This window comes from Ovis aries, chromosome 1, assembly GCF_016772045.2.
Source record: "Ovis aries strain OAR_USU_Benz2616 breed Rambouillet chromosome 1, ARS-UI_Ramb_v3.0, whole genome shotgun sequence".
Taxonomy (NCBI): domain Eukaryota; kingdom Metazoa; phylum Chordata; class Mammalia; order Artiodactyla; family Bovidae; genus Ovis; species Ovis aries.
In genome coordinates, this window is record NC_056054.1 from 106625949 (window position 1) to 106648167 (window position 22219).

General features: G+C 54.7%; 1 protein-coding gene across 1 annotated transcript; it reads right to left on the reverse strand.

The window, feature by feature from the left end:
• Nucleotides 1-4087: 4087 nt before the first annotated feature.
• On the reverse strand, nt 4088-17830 carry NES (nestin). The gene is made up of 4 exons (XM_012183418.5): nt 12505-17830; nt 11328-11452; nt 9482-9555; nt 4088-9246 (listed from the first exon to the last, which is right to left on the reverse strand). Exons 1-4 carry the CDS (start codon nt 13285-13287, stop codon nt 4625-4627), a joined length of 5604 nt encoding a protein of 1867 aa, XP_012038808.3. The 5' UTR covers nt 13288-17830; the 3' UTR covers nt 4088-4624.
• Nucleotides 17831-22219: the final 4389 nt, after the last annotated feature.

Here is a 22219-nt window from a genome sequence, read left to right on the forward strand (position 1 = left end):
GTGGCTCACTGAGATTCCCCTTTGCCTTTTCCAAGTGGGCCTGAGGACCTTGGAACGGGCAGCTGGGTCCTCCCTTGATCCACCAGAGCGGCATTCACAGGACGCCTTCTGGGCAGCACCTGTCCTGCAACTTACCATTCCCTCTGGGGTGGGAGCGGGGGCCTCACAGGGACCCAGGGGCCTGTCCCCAAGCCCAGAGCCTTCTTAGGTTTCCTGGGCTTAGGTGGGCCTAGTGTCCATTCGCTCCCCTTTCTAGGGGCAGCCGCAGAGGGCACATTCCAGCTGAAATTAAATCACATTCCTCCAGGCCTGCCTAACAGGACGGCATTTCTGACAGCAGCTGTGACACCGCAGGGTCGAGTGGCAGCAGCTGGTCCCCCAAGGAGGGGCAGAGAGTGGGGAGCTGAGGGGAGCCGAGGCGCCAGGGCCTTGGGAAGCGATGAATGGACTCTGAGTCTTTGGTCTCCAGTGAAAGTCACTCAGTGTGTCCGACTCTTTGCAGCCCCGTGGACTCTAGCCCGAAAGGCTCCTCTATCCATGGGATTCTCCAGGCAAGAATACTGGTGTAGATAGCTGTTCCCTTCTCCAAGGGGATCTTCCTGACCCAGGAACTGAAGCAGGGTCTCCTACACTGCAGATGGATTCTTTACCAGCGGAGCTACCAGGGAGAGATCAGAGCAAAAAGTGTAGACCATGCAGTGGGAAGGGTAGAGGCTAGGCTGCGGGTCTCCTAGCTGCGTGGAGCCCCAGGGAATGACCCAGTCTGAGCGGTGTTGTGCAGATGGGAAAACCGAGGCCTCCGGCATCACTTTCTGAGAGGACCCAGGACAGACCCCCTGTCCCACCCTAGACTGGGCTCCCGCATAGACATGAGGCTGAAGGGGCCCTTTAAGAGGCTACACTCTGAGCTCCCTTGGCCAGAGCCCAAAACCCAGGCCTTTGATTTCCTCTGCGACTCTGGCAGCGGCAGCAGCCGGGCGGCAGGGACAGCATCAGGCTGGGCTGAAAGGATAACTCAGCCCCTGACCTCACCCTCCCAGGCGCCTCGGCCTGCACAGCCTTATAAGGAAGTGCCCCAAACAAACCGAGGAAGCCACCTCCGGCCCCCCACCCTGCCCCCACCCCGTTCAGAGGCTATATTTACCCAGAGGAGGCCCCAGAATAACCTCCCACTTGTCCTCGTGCTGGGGAGGGTGGGGGGATGGCGGGAGCTGCCTCCTGGTTCCCTCCCCTGGGACTCCACCCTCCCAAGTGCTTCCTGTTGTCTGACCTCATCACAGTCATTCATTCATTCACTTATTTATTCAGTCTGTGTTTACTGAGCACCCTCGGGCCCCCAGGCACCATGTCAGACCAAGGCCACGCTGTCCCGGGGCTTTCGAGACAACACCGTCTCCGAGGGACCACAGTCCCCTGGTCCTCCTTCTCAGGCTCCTGCCCAAGTGTCTCCCCCCAGCTAGAGTTCCTGGGGGCTCTGTCCTGGGTGACCTCTAGGCCAGAAGTAAAGTGAAGTGTTACTCAGTCGTGTCCGACTCTTTGTGACCCCTTGGACTGTAGCCCAACAGGGTCCTCTGTCCACGGAATTCTCCAGGCAAGAGTACTGGAGTGGGTTGCCATTTCCTTCTCCAGGGGATCTTCCTGACCCAGGGGTTGAACCTGGGTCTCCTGCATTGCGAGCAGATTCTTTGCCATCTGAGCCTCCACCCTTCCGTCTCCCACAATGGATCACCAAGTCCTGAGACTCTGCTTCCCTTCCGTGCTTGCTCTCCAGCCCCACTGCTACCCTGAAGCCGTTCTACCTACCCCAATCTACTCTCACTCCGCAGCCGGAAAGTTCTATTTAATACGCAAACCTGGTCTTGTCATCTCACTACTTCAGAGGAGACCCATTGCCCTTAGGATGAAAGCCATATTTCCTGGCTGCCTAGGGAGGCCTTAGGCCCCTGGCCCCCAGCTCCTCTTTAGCATTATTGTGAACTTTTTTACCCCTCACTCTCCACCTTCTGGTCACACAAGTCTTCGTTCTGTCCCTCAAATGCCCAAACTCGTCTTCCTGCCCCAGGATTTTGCACATGCTGTTCCCTCTGGCTAGAATCCTTTCCCTCCCCTCCTCGTGCCTCCTCCTCCCTACACTGGCCAGCTCCGGCTCCTCTTTTAGGCTCCTAGAGTAGCCTTCCCTGACCACCTCCTCCCAGCCTCCCCCGGCTCAGATCAGGTGGGCGCCTGCTGTGTGCTCCCGCAGTCTCCTGCCTGTCTCCGTTTCCGAATATGATTTCCACTCAGAAGCCCCTGTTCAGTTAGAAGACAGAGCTCCCAGGGCCAGGAACCCTGGACTCCCACCACTTGCGTGGTCCGTGGAGCACAGTACATGCCCCGTTAGCAGCTGACAGGCCCTGTTTCCATCCAACCGCCGTTTCTCCAGCTGCACAGACTTCCACTGCCAGAGAGGACGCATCTCCCATGGCATACCCCCTTTAGAGAGCCCTCACTTCTGTCTGACATTCCTCCCCTTGTTAGAGACGGTCAGCAGAAATGGCTATAGTTTGGGTAGTTCTGCAGGGGACCAGGGGCCCTGGTGTGTGTGTGTTGGGTGGGTGGCAGGATGGCCCGGACACAGGGAAGGACTCAGCCTCTGTTCTTGGCCCTTTGCCTAAGTGGGGGTGCCCGAGGGCCTGGGGAGACCAAGTACAGGGCTCGTCTGTCCCATCAGAGGAGCAGGGAGGGGGCCTTATTTGCCCGGATGCCAGTGTGCTGGCCCCCAGCCTGGCAGCCTGGTGAGATCAGACATGGCCTTGTTAGCAATGGGCACAGGAAGAAGAGTGGAGGCCAGGAGGACCGCCAGCATCCTAGACCCCAAGGGCCAGGGTGTGTGTGAAATGGAAGCCTAGATAACCAACACAGAGACTCCCAGACAGCGGAGAAGGTGTAGGGAGAGAAGCAGACAGTGGGGTCCTGTCGGGGGCCTCCTGTCCACCCCCTCCTTGTCGGGAGGACGAGCTGAAGTCAGAGGGGTTGAGATTTCATCCTCTCATCTTCCCCTGGCCTCAGCCTGAGGCCTGAGAAAAGAAAGGCAGGCCGCCTCTGGCCTTGGGATTGTCTCTCCAACGGGGAACATTCATCTGGCAGCTCCTGCCCCACCCCCACCCAGAGTATTTAGAGGTGTCGCTGGCCTGCTCTTCCCTCCAGAGCTCAGATGGGGAGTGGCTTCTATTTGGGTATCCTGACTACAAGGCCGTCAAGCCCAGCCTAATCCAGGCACCCCTGGTCCCTCCTGGCCCTATACAGGGACCCAGAGAACTCCTGGGAAATGGGGGGTGTTCTTGGGAAGATGCTGTGGCTGGGTGGACCCCCAATCTGACCCCAGGCATCAGCACACCCCATCATTGCTCTTTCATTTCACCCGACAGCTTCAGCTTATCCCCCCTCACCTCCATTTTCTTGTCTTCCCTGTCTCCTGCTTCCGCTTGCAAGGAGGTCCTACTGAAGATCTAACCTGTAACCCGCTGGCTTCCCCTAGCTCTCTCTGCCCTGGGAGGCCCATGTCTGTCATTGTGTGGCAGAATCTGAGGTTCAGAGAAGTTGAGCACTGACCTGAGGCCACACAGCCAGACTGAGGCAGAACAGACCTCCTTCTTCCCTCACCCGGCTCTGACCCGGCCAGTCTGAGCAGACACCAAGGCCAGACAATTGTTTGGGTTTGGGGGCAAGGGGGCTTATTATGCTGGCGGCACTGAGGGGCTGGCAGGGAGGACATGCGAGGGTGGGGGTGGCCCCAAGCCCTAATCCCTGTAATCAGCGCTGTGGACAGAGATGATGACAAGCCTGGCTTCTGCAGGCGCCAAGGGCACCTGGGTTGGCACCCCCAGTCCCCGATCAAGCAGCACCCCCAGCCTTCCCCGGGTCCCCAGCACTCCTGCCTGCAGCCTTCATCTGCCTGGCTTGTCTCCACCGTGAAGCCTTCCAGAATCTTCTCTCCCCAGCAGGCAGCCCCTCCCCAACACCAGCATCTCCTGCTCCCCTCTACCCCGGCTCTTCTGCCTGTGTCAACCCTGAGGCCCCCCTGAATTGAGGAAGGAAGAGTCCAGACTTTGTAGGCGGAGGCGTTACTTTATTCAGGCAGGGATGAGGCAGACGGGGCCACAACATGGCAGGTCTATGGGGGGGTCAGAACCCAGGAGCACCCCTTCACCCTCATTAGCCACCGGCCAACCATCTCATGAGGGTGCAGGGAGGAAGGGCAGAGCTGGCAAGCCCTGGCACACGCACCACCACAGCCCCTCCCTTTGGAGGGGCCGCTGAGCCCTGGCCTTTTCCAGCTAATGGGATGGGAGGAAAGGAGCTGCAGTGGGAAGGGGGGACTAGTCCTACAGATTCAGTTGGCTTCAGCCCCACGGGACAGTGCAGGCAGGCTGTCCCTGCTATGCAGAGGCCAGGGGGCTGGCATCTATTCCCGGAGTCTCCACGCTTGGACCGGGCCCCTTTGCCACACCCGTTTCCCCTTGGCCAGCCGGGCCTCTGGGATAGAAACCACAGGTCAAGAGAGTGCAGGTTAAGAGTGCTGCCCCGAGCAGGGAGGGGGTCGGGACGCCCCTCGGCCCAATGCCTCCGTGCAGGAGAGCTCTCTCTAGTCCTCCCCTGAGGACCAGGAGTCTCCATCACCTCCTCTCTGACTGAACTTCAGGAACTGGCCTTGGCCCAGGTGAAGAGGAGCCCCTGCCCAAGGGGCCTTCAGGGAAGCCCCCTCCTCCTCTGAGGGGCTCCCTCGGTCCCCCCCAGCCGCCCCCGGTTTCCCCTGGCCTCCCCCCTCGGACTGCTCCAGCCCGTTCACCACGCCCCCATTCACGCGCTCCAGCTCTTCCTTCAGGCTGGGGCCTGGGCCACCACCATCAAGGGTGTCCTCCACCCCACTGAGGGTCCCCAGAGGGCCAGGGGCCTGGTCCTCCGGCTCCAGGGGAGCAGCATCAGACTCCTCCTCTGAGCCTGAGGCCTCAGTGCTGTTCTGGGACTCGGTCTCCAGGGCAGTCATGGGGGCGTCGGGTGCTGCGCCCCCCGGGACATTGTCCCAGGGGGGGACACTGACACCCACAGTCTCAGACCCCAGGAGGGGTCCTCCCTGAGGGCTGCTCAGGGTGGGGAGGCTGCCCACAGAGGGCGCTGGCCCCCAGCGCCCTGGCCCTGGCTCCCTCCCCTCTTCTTCCTCTTCTTCCTCTCCCTCCTCCCCGCTCTCTTCCTCATCTGCAAATCCGTCAGATTCTCCATCACGATCCCAGGCTGCAGGCTCCAGGAGCAGCTGGGGCACTTGGCTCAGGGGTTCTTCCCCTTCCCCCTCCCCGGAGACCCCGGGAAGGAGAGAAGCCTCAGTCCCCAGGTCCTCAAACTCTTCCGACAGCTCAGAGTCACGGCCACGTTCCTCCTCAGCTCCCTCCTCTTCTTCCTCCTCTGAGGGCTGGGCCCCAAGGCCCTTGGAGGCTGGGACCGCAGGACCCCAGCCTTCCTTTCCGGGCTCCCCTTGAGGGGAGGGCCTCTGCTCTCCAGGCAGGTCCCACTTGGGCGAAGCAGGGGACCTGAGGTAGAGGCCTAGGGGAGTGGAGTCAGGAAGGGTCTCCCCTAGCTCATCCGCCTCGCTCTCTTCTCTGCTCTCCTCCCCTTCCTCCTGGAGGCCCTCAGGGATCCCCCCAGAGCCCAGATCCTCCTGCTCACCCTCCGCCTTTCCCAGGACCTCAGCCCTACTCTCCAGCCCCCAGCTGGCCTCTTGGTTTCCCTCAGCCAGGGGCTGGGGCCCAGGGGTATCTTCAGGGATTAGGCTGGGCAAGCAGGACTCAGTGGGCCTCAGACTGGGGGGCCCCAGCAGCGATTTGGCATCCTCCTCGGCTCCCTCTGACCCCAGGGGCCTGGGCTGGGGGGTATCACTTGCCTCGTGGCACAAGGTCTCAGCTGAGACTGGCTCTTCTGTTTTCCCAGGGGCCCCAGATTCTGACTCCTCCCAGTCCCTAGGAGTCCCCAGTGGGTCTCTGCTCTTGCCCGGCTGTGTGGAGACCTCAGACTCCAGAGTGCCTGCCTCCTCCAGCTCCTTTCTGGGCCCTTCCAAGCCCTGTACCTTCTTTGCCTCCACACCTCCCTCCCCCAGGGGTGGCTCCGTCGTCTCCTCTCTGGCCAGGCTACCTGGGTCCTCCAGCCTTATTGCCTCCTGCTGGAGTCCCTGTTCCACTCCCGCAGACCTGCCCATGGCCCTCTCTAACTCCAAGGTGACCTCCGGGGAGGCTTGGCCACTCCCCGGGGCCACATCCTCATCTTCCAACTCGGGCTCCATCACCTCTGACATTCCCTGGGCAGCCGGGAGGCCCAGGGCCCCCACCTGCTCTGGCTGCTCCTCGGGGTCCTGGAGGCCCGCAGCGCCTCCTGCCCCTCCAGCGCCCTCAGCTGGGAGCCTCTGCTCTTTGGGCTCAGGGCTGCCTGGCTGCCCCTCTCCCGGGCCCCAGGCCTCACCTGTGGCTGTCAGCTGCAGCTGCCCCTGCTCCACCACCTCCCCCTCCGCAGGGAAGCTATCCCGTTCTTCCAGTTCCAGCTCTGCCCCATCCCCACTGTCCACTCCAGCCCTCCCCGGGGGCCGGTCCTGATCCAGTTCTTGGTCCCGCTGCATTGCATCTCCCCATGTCTGCTGCTGTGCAGAGAGTGGCAGCTCCTGCCCCTGCTCCTCCAGGGGCCTCAGTGACGCCTGACTCTCTTCCTTCTCCACGATCTCTTCCTCTTCCAAGCGCCTTAGACTTCCCTTGGCGGCCTCCTCTAGAGACTGCAAATTCTCTGTGTTCCACTCTGCCAGAGAGCCCAGGGACTCTTGATTCTCCTTCCCTGGGGGTCTCAGTGTCTCGTGGTTCCCTTCCACAGACCCCAGCGACTCTTGACTTTCCTTTTCCTTTTCTAGAGGTTTCAGTATTTCCAGGTTTTCCTCTTCTGTAGGCTTTAGTAGTTCTGGAGCCTCCGTTTCTAAAGACCTCACTGCCTCTATACGCTCTTCATTTAGGGACCGTAATAACTCTTGATTCTCTTTTTCAAGAGGTTGAACTATCTCCTGATCTTTTCCAAGAGACTTTAGTGTCTCTGGTTTCACTTCTTCTAGAGGGCTCAATGTCATCTGGCCTTCTTCTTCTAGAGATCTCACTGCCTCCTGGTCTTCTAGAGATCTCGGTGATTCCTGTTTTTCTTCTTCTGGAGGTCTCATTGCCTCCTGTTTTTCTTTTTCTAGAGACCTCAGCTGCTCCTGGTTTTCTTCTTCTAGAGATCTCATTGCCTCCTGGTCTTCTAGAGATCTCAGTGATTCCTGTTTTTCTTCTTCTGGAGGTCTCATTGCCTCCTGTTTTTCTAGAGACCTCAGCTGCTCCTGGTTTTCTTCTTCTGGAGGTCTCATTGCCTCCTCTTTTACTTTTTCTAGAGACCTCAGTGGCTCTTGGTTTTCTTCTTCTAGAGGTCTCACTGCATTCTGGTTTTCTAGAGACCTCATTGCCTCCTCTTTTTCTTTTTCTAGAGACCTCAGTGGCTCTTGGTTTTCTTCTTCTAGAGGTCTCACTGCATTCTGGTTTTCTAGAGACCTCATTGCCTCCTCTTTTTCTTTTTCTAGAGACCTCAGTGGCTCCTGGCTTTCTTCTTCTAGAGGTCTCATTGCCTCCTGGTCTTCTAGAGACCTTAGTGATACCTGTTTTTCTTTTTCTAGAGGTGTCACTGTCTCCTGGTCTTCTTCTAGAGCTCTTATTTCCTCCTGGTCTTCTTCTAGAGACCTCAGCGGCTCCTGGTTTTCTTTTTCTAGAGGTCTCACTGTCTCCTGGTCTTCTTCTAGAGCTCTTATTTCCTCCTGGTCTTCTTCTAGAGACCTCAGTGGCTCCTGGTTTTCTTTTTCTAGAGACCTCAGCAGCTCCTGGTTCTCTTTTTCTGGAGGTCTCATTGCCTCCTGGTCTTCTTCTAAACAGCTCAGTGACTCTGGGTTTTCTCTTTCTAGAGGTCTCAAAGCCTCATGATTCTCATCTTCTGGAGCCCTCAGGGATTCGTGATTCTCTTTCCCTAGAGGTCTTGATGTCTCCTGGTCTTCTTCTTCTAGAGACCCCAATGGCTCTTGATTCTCCTTGGCTAGGAGTCTCAGTGTTTCCTGGTTCTCTACTTCTTGACATCTCAGTGGCTCTTGACTCTCCTTTTCTAGAGTTCTCAATGACTCAATGTTCTCCTCTTCTAAAGACCTCACTAATTCTTGATTTTCCTTTCCTGGATATAAAAATGTCTCTCCATTAACTTCAAGAGACCTCATTATTTCTTGATTCTCCTTTTCTAGAGATGGCAATGTCTGTGGATCCTCTTTTCCTATAGGCTTAAGTAGTTCTAGAGTCTCTTTTTCTAAAGATCTCACTACCTCCGTCTCCTTTGCTTCTAAAGACTTCAACAATTCTTGATTCTCCTTTTCTAGTATTTTTAGTGTTTCTAAGTTCTCTTCTTCCAAAGACCTCAGAGATTCCAGACTCTCCTTCTCTAGAGCTCTTACAGTCTCATGGCTCTGTTTTCCCAGTGGAATCGATGGCTTTTGAATCTCTTCTTCCAGAGAGTTCACAGCTTCTTTTTCCAAAGGGCCCTGGGCGTCTTGGATTTCTTTCCTGTCCAGACCCGCCTCTTCTTGCCAAGTTTCCTGCTCCAAGCTGCTCACTGCTTTGACCTCTACCACTGTTTCTTTCTCTGCCAGCCCCCAGAGTTGGCCTTCATCTTCCTCCTGGGATCTGCTGGACTCTCTAGACCCACTGGCTTCTCCACCTTTGGTCTCTAGACTGGAGCGGTCATGGCTGAGGGCTGGAGCCAGGGAGGCACGATCTTCAGGGGACTGGCTTGGACTGGGCTCTTGTTGCTGGCCCCCAGGCTCCTCTGGTCCCGGCAGGATGCTGGCAGGGACGGCCACCTTGGCTTCAGCCCACATGACTTCTGGCACCTGTTGCCTCCCAACACGTGGTTGGGGCAGGGACACAGGGGCATCCTGGGCTCTGATCTCAGCATCTACAGCAGGGCAGGGAGCCTGAGGGGTGGGTGGGATGGGGGTGCTGGCTGAGGTCGGGGTGCGGGCCTGAAGGAATTCCTGGCTCTTCAGAAAGGTTGGCACAGGTGTTTCCAGGGTACCAGGCAAAGGTGAGGAGAGGGGAGTAGGGCTCAGGACAGAAAGCAGAGGTCCCGGACGCCGGCCCTCTGGGGTCCCAGGGAAATGTAGCTCCAGCTTAGGGTCTGGAAAGGCAGAGGAGGGAAAATGGTGTCAGGACACATCAGCTGGGACGGGGAGGAGTACCCTAATCCCGCTCCTGCCTTTTCTGGGCTGGACTAAGAGCATGCTCGTTGATGTTAGGGGCCACGGAGTCAAGAGTTAGGCTTTCCTGCTTCTCATCTCAGAAAATGAATCGCTCTGGGGTACGAAGAGGAAGCAAAGGTAAAGTTCTGGGGGAAACCTGGCCCCTCCTCTTACCCAGAAAGCTGAGGGAAGTCTTGGAGCCGCTTCCAGGGGTCTGCAGCCGCGAGTTCTCCGCTTCGAGGAGGGTCCTGGAGATGAGGGAAGAAAAGCTGGGTCAGCCCTCTGCCCACAGGCCAGCAGGCCAGCCAGCCAGCGGAAAGTCACAGCCCCCGCCTGGCAGGCGTCCTCCTCACCTTCCCCACTATCACACAAAAGCCACAATGGGCTTGTACTTGGCTCTGCACGTGAAATCACATGGTCGCACCCACAGACAGCACACACTTGCTCACAGAGTCACACACTTATCTGAACACACAGCTGGACTCACAGACACACAAGCGGTTCCCACACAGTCGGCACAGTGTACACACACCCCCGCACGTCGCTTAGACTAGTCCCCTCCCCATCCCAGGCCTATGACCTCATCCTCCGGGTGGGGGGCCGATTCTCATGCTAATTGCTGCCTTTGTCCGCACTGCCATCTGGAGGGTCTGAGGAGGGGGCTTCCCTGGGGCAGTGGGAATTCTCAGCCCGTTCCCATGGGATAGGCTCCCTCCTCCTCCTCCTCCTCCCCCAGGGCCCCCAGAGCTGGTTACAGACAAAAACAAAAGAATTCAGCTCCCTCTCTCCAAATCCTTTTCATGCCTCAAAACCCAGGTTAAGCCTGCCCAGACCTTTCCCCTCAGTGGTTTGACTAGGGGTCAAGGCTCTTATCTGGGGATCTCTCTAAGTACTCTGGATCCCAAGCCTTTCAGGGCAATGAAGGTCTTTGTGTCCATGCCCCTGCCTTAGTGTCCCATGGGGACTGAGAAGGAGGGGGCCAATTGCGGGGAAGGAGGGCCAATCAATTCGACAAGTTATGCTGATCATCTGCTGCCTCTGTGCTCTTCTTCATCATCTCTGAGTCTGGTTAGCGTTTTCTCGGTTCTTCCTGCTGCAGCACCGCGCTGCTCTCTGATCTCTGTGGAGGTGGAGCCCCTCCCTTCTCATCCTTGGAGCCTCACTGATTTTCCTTCTCTGGGCCCTGCCTCCCCTCCCCTCCTGAGCTTTTTCCAGGGCCCCTGCTTTTGTTCGTCTGTGGATTCTGGGTGCACTGTCCTCATAGGCTGTCCAGCCCTGGCCCCACCCTGTGGGCTTGCCTTCACCATGGCAAAGCCCCTTCCTTCCTCAGGCTCCATCAGTGGGGCCTTGGCTAACAAGGTCAGTTTTCCAGGTGAGACGGTGGGATTGTCCAAAGCCACAGAGCCAGAGAAGAAGCACTTCCTTGGTCTCAACCTTTCCTGAGCCAACAGGGTATGGTCAGTAGAAGGGCTGGGCAAGGCCAAGGCCAAGGGCACCAAGGCTTGAGAGGAGTCAGGCCCCGGGACATTCAGGATGGAAGGGACTTTGGTTGTCACCTAGCCCATCTCCCACCCTCCAGACCAGGAGACTGAGGCCCAGGTCAGGTGGCAAGTCGGTGCCACCAGCCCACACCTGCCGTTCCTCCTTCCTGAGGCTGCTCAAGGACATCACCCTCTTGGTGTGAGTGCACACACAGGGACCGTGCTTTTCAGCCCCCTGAGGGTAATGTTCTGGCTGCAGATGACCTGTAGGTGTCCAGCCTTCTCCTGCGAGGCTGTCCCACTCAGCTATATCACCGCTCTTTGGAGGGTCTCCTCGGCACAGGATACTTCTCCAGTCTTGAACCCATAGGAGAGCAGATGGGCTTAGGTGGAAGGGATCAGCCTAGCCTAGGGTCACAGGACCGAGTGGTGGCCGAGCCCCCACCTCACCCGTGGCTCTGGGCCCCTTCAGGCGAGGAGTCTGCCCCCACATGGACTTGTGTATCTGTGTGTCCGCATGGGTCAGGGTCAGGCTCTACCTGTATGTGGCCACCTCCAGGCTGAGGGACATCTTGAGGTGTGCCAGCTGCTGCCGACCTTCCAGGACCTGGGCGATTTGGCTCTGGAGGCCTTGTTTCTCCTGCTCCAGGGCCTCCACGGCCAGCTGCAGAGCAAGCCAGAGGTAGTCAGTGAAGGGGAGGGCTCCTTCCCCCTCACGCACCTCCATCCCCCTTGGCTGCTGCAGCAGCAGCTTCGCTTCCTGATTAACTTCTCCGCAGAGCAGATTCCTGCCTCCCCTACCCCACTCCCTGCCCAGAGAACCCCCTTCTGGAGCCTCTGCGAAGGGCCCCTCTCAATCCTATCCCACGGCCTGGCTCCTCCTCTGAGGATGCTGATTAAATGGTAGCACATGCGGCTCAGAATTCAACTCCCACAGGAAGGGGGAGGTGAGGGAGGAGAGGAGATGGGTTACAGAGAGGAGGAGAAGGGGGGAAAGTGGAAGCAGAAGGAAAAACGATTAATCAACAGGCCTGGAGCCTGCAGGACTGGAAGCCAAACAGCCTGGGTCCCAGCCACTGTCTCCCGCTCCCCACACTCGGCCCCGCCCCCTCCACTTCCCACACGTTCTCAGGTTCTGGAATCTTTCTCCTCTGAAGGGAGAGTGGGGGATAGTGAGACCTCTGTCTGGGCCAGGCAGGAGGCTGTTTTCTCAGCTGCTGGTCACATCTGCGCAGTGTGAGGGGGAGCAGCTGTCCCAGGCCTCTGGAATGTACTCAGGAGCTGAAGAGCCCTCACAAGGGAGAAGGGGCTGGTGGCCCCTCATCCAGGGCCCCTCACCCTCTCCTGCCAAGGGGAGGAGGGCTGTTGAGAACTTGGAGACTGAGAGGCCAAGTCCTGAGCATCTTCTGAGTGATAGCAGAGCCTAGGGAGGGGCCCAGTGGCCATCAGGGTGGGAGGGTGCCATCCAGACAGGGAGGAGACTGTTGCAACGTCTTGGGCTCGGCCCTTCGAGGTGTACTTTGAGAGGACTCTGAACCTCCAACCCTGCACTAGAGTTGGAAGAGTCCAGGCTGGTGGTACCAGGCATGGTTTTCTAAGAAGTGGCCCCTAAATCTACAGCTACCCCCACTGCCCACTCTCCTTCCCAGGTCTCTGAACCCCAAAAGGACTTCTTGAAGCCTTGTCTTGCCCAGTCCCCGCCCCCGACTTCCTCACCTGGAACTGCTCAGTGGTCCGCAGCCGCTCCTGCCAGCGGCCCTCCAGCCTCTGCTCCAGCGCGGCCCTGCGCTCCTGAAGGCCGCTGCGCTCTGCCTGGAGTTGCTGCAGCTCCAGGCGACCCTCGCGGGCGCCCTGCATCGCGTGGCCCAGCCGCTCGCGGGCCTGGCCCAGCGACGTCTCCATGTGCGCCACGCGTTCCTGGTAGCCGCGCACTGCCCCACGCCACGCCTCGCCCAGCCGCTGAGCCAGCTCCTCCACCTCGGGGGCCGGCGCGGGGGGACCCCGGGGCGGAGCGGGGCCGCGGGGGGCGCAGGCAGCCTGCGCGTTCAGGCCGGCGCGCTCCTCCTCGTGCGCCGCGCGCAGAGCCTCCAGCTCGCGCTCCAGCTCCGCAGCCTGGGTGCTCAGCCAGGCCTGGGCGCATTTCTCGGCCTCGACCGCACGCCGGCTGAGGGCCACCTCCTCCGCTGTCCGCTCCCGGACCAGCCGCAGCTGCTGGCACCTACTCGCCACGCCCTCCACCTCTTCTGCCAGGTTGTCGCGCGCCATCTCGGCCGCGTGCTTCTCCCGCCAGCGCTGGTCGACGAGGGCCCGTAGGGCCGCCAGCTCGTCGTCGGCACGAGCCCTCCAGGAGGCATCCCCGGCCTGTGCCCGGAGACCCCCGAGCTCCGCGCTGAGCAGCTCATTCTGCTCCTCTAGCGCCTTGACGCGGGCCAGGTAGGCCTCCAGGCGCCGGTTGAGCTCCCACATCTGAAAAGATTCCTCCCCCAGGCAGCCCTCCATCCTGCTCGTCTGACCCACCGAAGATGGAGAGACTCGGAGCACCAGGAGAAGCCAGCAGCTCTCAAAGCTTTGGGGACGTAAGGGAAAAGACGCGGATGGGGACAATGACGGGGCGGGGCAAGGAGCAACCGGAGCGACTGGGAGTCGGGAGTGGGAGCGAGGCTATTCATACTCCCGCCAGCCTGGCGGGAAAAGGGGCGGGACCCAGGCCTTAACCCCTTAGGGTTCAGAGCGACGGCGGCAGCCTCTGTCCCTGCCGCCCCGGGGTACTGCAGAGCGGAACCAAAGGAAAACCCGTGCCAGGAAAATCCGATCCGAAGGCGGTGGCTTTCAGGCGAAGGAGGCAGTGAGGCCAGGTCATCACCCCAGATAAAAGATTATACACAGAACTGAGCCTGTGGGAGGGGTGCCAGGGGATTCAGGCTTGCGAGGGGGTGCGAGTCTGTTACTCAGGGCATCCAAGAAAAGTGTCACTCATTGAATTCTCGGACTCAGTTTCTTGATCCATAAAATGGGAGCGCTGATGGAACTCTCATGGGACGGCTGAAAGGATAGATGTGGCCATGTTTTTCCTAAATAGCAAAGACTCACCCTCCTGAAATACTGGGAGAAAGCTGCATTGAAGACAGAGGTCAGAAAACACATTGCCTGGAAAACACCGAGTATGCGGCATTGGAAGACATCGCGTATGCACGCCCACCCTATGTCCTCAGTCTCCATCAGGAAACAAGGGCAGGCAAAAGCGTGTTCTTTCCATTATTCACCTCATCCTTTCTACTCCTCTTTCATATAACCTGAAGTTCATATACCCAGCTTTTAGGTAGTGAAACCCCACCTCTCACTCTCAGTTCTCACGGAGGGTGGGGTGGGGTCGGGGGTGGCGGGGCCGCGGGGAGGAAGGACACTCGGGCCCGTCCTCGGTGAAAGGGCTTTTTTGTGCAGAGGGCGCCCCCTGGTGGCTCTCAGACTGTGCCAAGAAGAGGAAGCAGAAAGAGGCATCTCTTAGTCACAAGGCGTCCAAATTTATCCAGCCTTTGGAATGTGCCAAATCATGTTCTAACATTTTATTTACGTTATCTGACTGAATCCGCAAAGCATCCCTTTGAGAGCTCCACAGTTCAGGAGACAAAGAGCTCTCTGAGGACGGGAGTAGCTGGGAAGGCCTTCTGGAGGAGGGGAGGTCCTTGAACTGGGTAGTGAAGGAGGTGGGATTTGGGGCTTGTAAAGGGGAAGCAGCGTCAGAGGGGGAGAGCGGAGAATAATGAGACTCCTTGAAGGGGGAAGGAATTTCTGCTCATGTGCATCCAATTTAGCTCGAAACCTACTCTGTGTCAGCAGTCTGTTCCACCCCTGGAGGAGCTCATGATTTGGTAATGGGAGGGCAACAATGGTGGTGGGGGTAACCAATAAGGCTATCATAATACTTAGCATCTGAGGAGTCCACGGAGACCCAGGGGAGCACGGAGGATGGGGAAGGTTTCTGAGAAGGGAGCACAGCAGGATCAGTGACCTGGAGGCTATCCCACTAGGCCAAGTGGAGTTTGAATTCACTGGTCCACTGGAAGGCAGAGGCCAGTGGGCATGGTGTGGGAGGCTGAGGCATCTCCACCCCCACATTACCTCACAAATCAGGCCATTCTGTTTGGGCTGAGGCCTCCTGAGGGTTGGGCCCAGGAATGCTGACTTGGAGTCTCTCCTTCCCTTTTCACTTCCCGGCTATTCAGAGAGAGATGATACTTGAGATCCCTGGGATCCATGAGGGGGTCCCCTGGAGACATGGGAGTGGCAGGGGGTGGAGACTTTCTCTCCTGGGCCCCACTGTCACCCAGAGGCGAGACGTTTGGCACTGTGTCTCCTGCAGAGAGCCCTGGGTCTGACTTTTACACTTTCTAGCTGACTGACCTTAGGCAAATCACGTAGATTCTCCAACTGACCCTCAATTCACCTGTTTTATAAAGGAGGTTAATGCTTATCCATATCCAGGTGTTTGTTCTGAGGATCAAACAAGATCAGGTACAGGGAAGTCTTTGCACAAAAAGCCTTTTTGAGGACTATCGCTATGAAAGCCATCAAGCTAGAGCAAACCTTTTCCATGAGCCACCCTTGTGAGTCTGGGGACTCTTGGGAAGCAGAGATGACCTGAAATGCTGGAGAAGAGAGGGAGGGATGTTGATTTTCCTGAGGCAGGAGAAGGTGGGTCCCACAACCACAGCTGGTGGAGCTGACACCAAGACCCAGCCAGTTCTAAACAGAAAACTACTGCTTGATGTGATGAGAAGCTGAGGAAAATGAGGCCCTCCATGGGCCAGGAAACAGTGGGTGCAAGGCGGGCCAGGCGTCTTCTCCTTCCCTGGGGCGGAGGGGCGGGGTTGCACTCTTCCTGAGATTTTTGTGAGGCCTTTGCTTGCACTTTTTATGTCCCTGGGCCCAGGACACTTAGGCTACCTGATTCTACAGTGAGTGGATACAAAGTTCATTAGTCGAACAAATGGGACCTAATTAAACCTAAAAGCTTTTGCAGAGCAAACCATAAAGAAGATGAAAAGACAACCCTCCGAATTGGAGAAAATATTTGCAAGTGAAGCAACTGACAAGGGATTAATCTCCAAAATATGCAAACAGCTCATGCAGCTCAATATCAAAAACAAATGACCCGATGAAACAATGGGTGGAAGATGTGAATAGATATTTCTCCAAAGAAGACATCCACATGGCCAAAAACACACAGGACAAGATGCTCAACATCACTAATTATTAGAGAAATGCCAATCAAAACTACCATGAGGTATCACCTCACAGCGGTCAGAATGGGCATCACCAAAAAATCTACAGAACAAATAAGTGCTGGAGAGAGTATGAAGAAAGGGGACCCCTCCTATACTGTTGGTGGAAATGTAAATTGGTACCACCATTATGGAGAACAGTATGGAGGTTCCTCAAAAACCTAAAAACAGAACTCCCACATGAGCCAGCAATCCCACTCCTGGGCCTATACCTGGAGAAAACCATAATCCAAAAAGACACATGGAGGGGACTTCCCTGGTGGTCTACCCCCCAGTGCAGAGGACATGGATCCCATCCCTGCTTGGGGAAGATTCCACAGGCCACAGAGCAAATAAGCCGCAGATACTGAGAGCACACTCTAGAGCCCGTGCTCCTCAACAAGAGAAGCCCGAGCGCTACAAGGAGGAGGAGGCCCTGCTCCCTGGAGCAAGAGAAAGTCCACACGCAGCAGTGAAGACCCAGCCCACCCAAAAATAAACAAATAAAAATTTAAAAAAATAGACATGAGCCCCAGTGTTCACTGCAGCACTGTTTACAATAGCCAGGATTTGGAAGCAACCTATATGTCTATCCGGGGAAGGAAGGAAATGGCACCCCACTCCAGTACTCTTGCCTGGAAAATCCCACAGACGGAGGAGCCTGGTAGGCTCCAGTCCATGGGGTCGCAAAGAGTCAGACACGACTGAGCGACTTCACCTCACTTATATGGCTATCAGCAGAGGAATGGATGAAGAGGATGCGGTACAACAGTGGAATGTTGAGGGCTTCCCCAGTAAGCCCCCAGATGGTAAAGAATCTGCCTGCAATGCAGGAGACCTGGATGTGGTACCTATATACAATGGACTATTACTCAGCCATAAAAAGGAGTGAAGTTATGCCATTTACAGACACATGGAAGGATCTAGAGACTGTCATACTGAGTGAAGTAAGTCAGAAAGAGAAAAACAAATACTGTTTAATATCACTTATATGTGGAATCTAGAGAAATGATACAGATGAACTTATCTGCAAAGCAGAAATAGAGACACAGCTACAGAGAGCAGATTTATGGATACCAAAGCGGGAAAAGGAGGCGGGGATGAATTGGGAGATTGGGATTGACGTACATACAGTGCCATCTACTATGTAGTCATCAAACTAGATGACTACCGAGAGCCTGCTGTATAGCGCAGGGAACCCTATTCAGTGCTCTGCGGTGCCCTAAATGAGAAGGAAGTTCCAAAAAGAGGGGTATGTATATCTGAAACATGTATAGCTGGTTCACTTTGCTGTACAGCAGAAACTAACACAATATTGCGAAGCAACTATACTCCAATAAAAAGTAATTCAAGGAACTTCTGTGGTGGTTCAGTGGCTAAGACTCCAAAATGCCAATGCAGGGGTCCCGGGTTCGATCCCTGGTCAGGGAACTAGATCCCACATGCCTCAACTAAGACCTGGCACAGCCAAATAAATAGATAGATATTTTAAAAATAATAATTTAAAATAAATAAATTTAAACAAGCAAACAAACAAACAAAACACGCAGTTCAGTAGCCATTCCCAGAGATGTCTATGACAAAGCCGAGGGCTCCCTGGGCCCTCAGGGTTCTGTCCTTGGTCCTGAAGATCACAAACTTTTAATAAAGACGGATGAAATCACAGAAACTGTATTGGTTAAATCTACATATTAGTCTACATATTATTCAGGAAATGGGAGTTAGGCTTTGACAGAATAGGAGAAACAATGAACCAGGTGAATTTTAATTAGGGTAAATGTAAAATCTGATTTAGATTTCAAAAAAATCAACAGCATAAGGAAAGAGTAAAGTCTATCTCGTAAAGAAAACCTGGGGATTTTAGCAGACCACAACCTCATCGTGAACCGAGGACCATGATGAAACTACCTAAAAAAGTAAAAAGGATACAAGTGATTAACAGATGTAAGGCATCCAGATCAGGAATGGCGACACTCCTTTTGCCCTCCACTTCTGGAATATTGTTCTGGACACAGTATTTTAAGAGGGAATTTGGCAGGTTGGAATTGATCCCAGAGGAAGATGAGCCATTAGTAAGCCAGCTTGGAATACGGTTTGATGAAGATTTTCTCTTTTTTTTTATTAGGTCTTAGTTGGGGCACGCAGGATCTTCAGTCTTCGTAGAAGCATGTAGGATCTTTTAGTTTCAGCATGTGGAATCCAGTTCCCTGACCAGGGATTGAACCTGGGCCCCCCTTCATTGGGAGCTCAGAGTCTTAGCCACTGGACCACCAGGGAAGTCCCCGATGAAGACATTCTGAATCTACTCATGTCTCAGGATTGAAGGTGTGTTCTCAGACTAAAACATAACAGGCTCTGTGTGCCATACATATACTAATGAAAGTTGGCAGACCCATATGGAAGGGCATACCCTTGTCCCAGTCTCCAGGAGAGAGAGAGACAGAGGGCAAAGAGGCTGTATGCAGCAGGATGGGAGTGCAGGGTGGCCAGCCCTGGAGAGCAGGTGTGGGTTCCCCACTTCTGCTCAGAGGGGAAAGGTGACACCCACCGAGGCAAGTCAGTGAGGCCTTTCAAGGGGATGACTCCTCAGGACTGGGCATCCCACTAGAAGCACACTGGGGTCCCATTTCTGGGGAGCTGTCTTCTAGGGCAGGGGCCTGGTTCATCTGCCTCCTGGGCCTTGCTGAGTAAAAGACACAGACGCTGAAGAGAGGTGGCTAGGAATAGAGGGGACCACCAAGAGGGACAGGTGAGGTTCTGTGTGCCAAGAGGGCTCTGTAAGAAGCTCTCCAATGGGCAGCAAGCTGTGGGAATCACCACTCCCAAGGGAACCTGAGGGAGTCTGGCTGTAGCACTGGATAAGTGCCAGTCACTCCCGTCTCTTGCCCCCTCCTTCAGAGAAGGAGGTCTCAGAAGGGGGCCTGCCAAAGTGTCCTTAAGGGACTAGAGAGGCAGACACAACAGAGTGTCATTTCCGGCAGTGGTCAGAAAGATCTAAAGCTGCTCATTCTGTTAACTCCCCTGCCTCCCACTTCTTTGTTTTTAATGCAGAGGCTAAGGCAGGGGTGGGAAGTCACCCATTTTTTTCTTTTTTTGGCCCTGCAGCATATGGGATCTTAGTTCCCACCCAGAGATGGAATCTGTACCCGCTGCATTGTACGCGTGGAGTCTCAACTGCTGGACTGCCAGAGAAGTCCCGAGAAGTCACTCTTGCCTTGCTCCTAACTTGGCCCCTCCTTTTTATCTCCCTATCCCCCTTCTCTCTTCCAGGACTAGATGGGTCCTGCTGGACATGTGTGGCAGGCATAACATCAGCAAGGAGTCATAAGTCTTTTGGCAACAAGAGATGGGAAGAAGGAAGTGAGCGGGATGGAGACCAGATGGTAAGAGAGACGACAACTTTGGGAAGCTCTGTACCAAGAGATCTGGAGAACTAGAGAGGGAAAGACAGCTGGTGCTGAAGAAGTGATCGGCAGAGCAGAGAGCTAGCCCAGGGCCCCTCGGGGGAAGTCTGGCTTTGGCCTGAGAGCCTTGGGTCCTGTCTGGACCCTGCCTTTCCATCCTGCTCTTCCCCATCACATGAGGGAGGCTTAGAGCTGGAGCTGGAGCCGGGAGACAGAAATGTTTCTTCTCTCTTCATTTTCTCCTTTCCGAGGTGGAGGGGTGATGGGGCTGGCGTGGCTCTGCACCCTTCTCCTTTCGCTAAGTCTCCAAACAGTCCAGATGGCCTCCGCATCCTCCATGCTGGGGGAGGGACCGAGGGACTGCAAGCAGGATGGGAAAAGCATTGCACAAAGAGCCTTATCTCTCGTGTGGTCCTGGCACAAAAATAGAAATAGAGATCAGTGGAACATGATGGAAAGCCCAGGGATAAACCCACACACCCATGTTCACCTAATCTATGACAAGGGTAAGGTGGTACCTCATACCGGATGGAAGGGGCATCATCAAAACATCTACAGACAATAAATGCTGGAGCAAGTGTGGAGGAAAGGGAACCCTCTTACACTGTTGGTGGGAATGTAAGTTGACACAGCCACTGTGAAGAACATAACCGAGTTTCCTCAAAAAACTAAAAACAGAACTCCCACATGAGCCAGCAATCCCACTCCTGGGCATATACCTGGAGAAAACCACTGTTCAGAAACACATGTAGGGAACTTCCCTTGTGGTCGCATGGCTAAGACTTCCCCTGCTCCCAGTACAGGGGGCCTGGGTTTGATTCCCGGTTGGGGAACTGAGATCCCACGTGCTATAACTAAGGCCAAATACAGAAATATTTTTCCAAGACACATGCACCCCAATGTTTATTGCAGCACCATTTATAGGAGCCAAGACAAGGAAGCAACCTAAGTGTCTGTTAACAGAGGAACGGATAAAGAAGATGTGGTCCGTACATACGATGGAATACCACTTAGTCACGAAAAGGGACAAAATAGTGCCATTTGCTGAGACATGGATGGGCCTAGAGACTGTCATACAGATGAAGTTGGAAAGAGAAAAGCAAATATCATCTAATAACACATGTGGAGTCTAGAAACATGGTACACATGGACTTACTTGAAAAGCAGAAATTAGAGACACAGATGTAGAGAACAAACAAGAATATCCAGGCGGGACGCGAAGGTGGGATGGATTCAGAGGTTGGGACGGACATACACACACTTTGCTGTCATTTGCTAAGTCGTGTCTGACTCTGCTGCGACTCCAAGGACTGTAACACGCCAGACTCCTCTGTCCACAGGACTTCCCAGGCAAGAATACTAGCCTAGGGTGCTATTTCCTTCTCTAGGGGAGATATATAGTACGTAAACTGGGCTTCCCAGGTGGCACAGTGGTAAAGAATCCACCTGCCAATGCAGGAGACCTGGGTTCAATCCCTGGTTGGGGAAGATCCCCTGGAGGAGGAAATGGCAACCCACTCCAGTATTCTTGCCTGGAAAATTCCATACACAGAGGAGCCTGGCGGGCTACAGTCCATGGGATCGCAATGAGTCTAACACGACTGAGCGCGTGCGTGCACACACACACACACACACGCACATATAAGATGGGAACTAATGAGAGCCTAGCGTACAGCGCAGGGAACTCTACTCAATGTTATGTGGTGACCTAAAAGGGAAAGAAATCTAACCATGAGAGGATATAGGGATATGTACAACGGATTCACTTCGTTGTGTAGCAGAAACTAACACAACATCGTAAAGCAACGATGCGCCAATAAAAATTTAAAAAATAAAATGGAGCGAAAAAAAAGTCTTGTCTCTCTATGCAAACTTGGACTAGTCAATTCACATCTTTCAGTCTTGGTTTCCATATTAATTTATTCAAATAATATTTCTAAAGCACATATTGTGTGCCAGGTGCACCAGAGGCACTGAATAAATATTATGAAGGGATAAAAAAATGACTATGGGGAGCCTCATCCTCAGGGAGCCGATAGGCATGTTGGAAGACAGAGGTGGAAACCGTAGAATGCAATTGGGTAGAGAGGCTTGATTTGGAACTGGTTCCAAATCGGAAAGGAGTACGTCAAGGCTGTATATTGTCACCCTGCTTATCTAACTTATATGCAGAGTACATCATGAGAAACGCTGGCCTGGAAGAAACACAAGCTGGAATCAAGATTGCTGGGAGAAATATGAATAACCTCAGATATGCAGATGACACCACCCTTATGGCAGAAAGCGAAGAACTAAAGAGCCTCTTGATGAAAGTGAACGAGGAGAGTAAAAAAATTGGCTTAAAGCTCAACATTCAGAAAACTAAGATCATGGCATCAGGTCCCACCACTTCATGGCAAATAGATGGGGAAACAGTGGAAACAGTGACAGACTTTATTGCGGGGGGCTCCAAAATCACAGCAGATGGTGACTGCAGCCATGAAATTAAAAGACGCTTGCTCCTTGGAAGAAAAGTTATGACCAACCTAGACAGCATATTAAAAAGCAGAGACATTACTTTGCCAACAAAGGTCCGTCTAGTCAAAGCTATGTTTTTTCCAGTAGTCATGTATGGATATGAGAGCTGGACTATAAAGAAAGCTGGAGTGCCGAAGAATTGATGCTTTTGAACTGTGGTGTTGGAGAAGACTCTAGAGAGTCCCTTGGACTGCAAGGGGATCCAACCAGTCCATCCTAAAGGAAATCAATTCTAAATATTCATTGGAA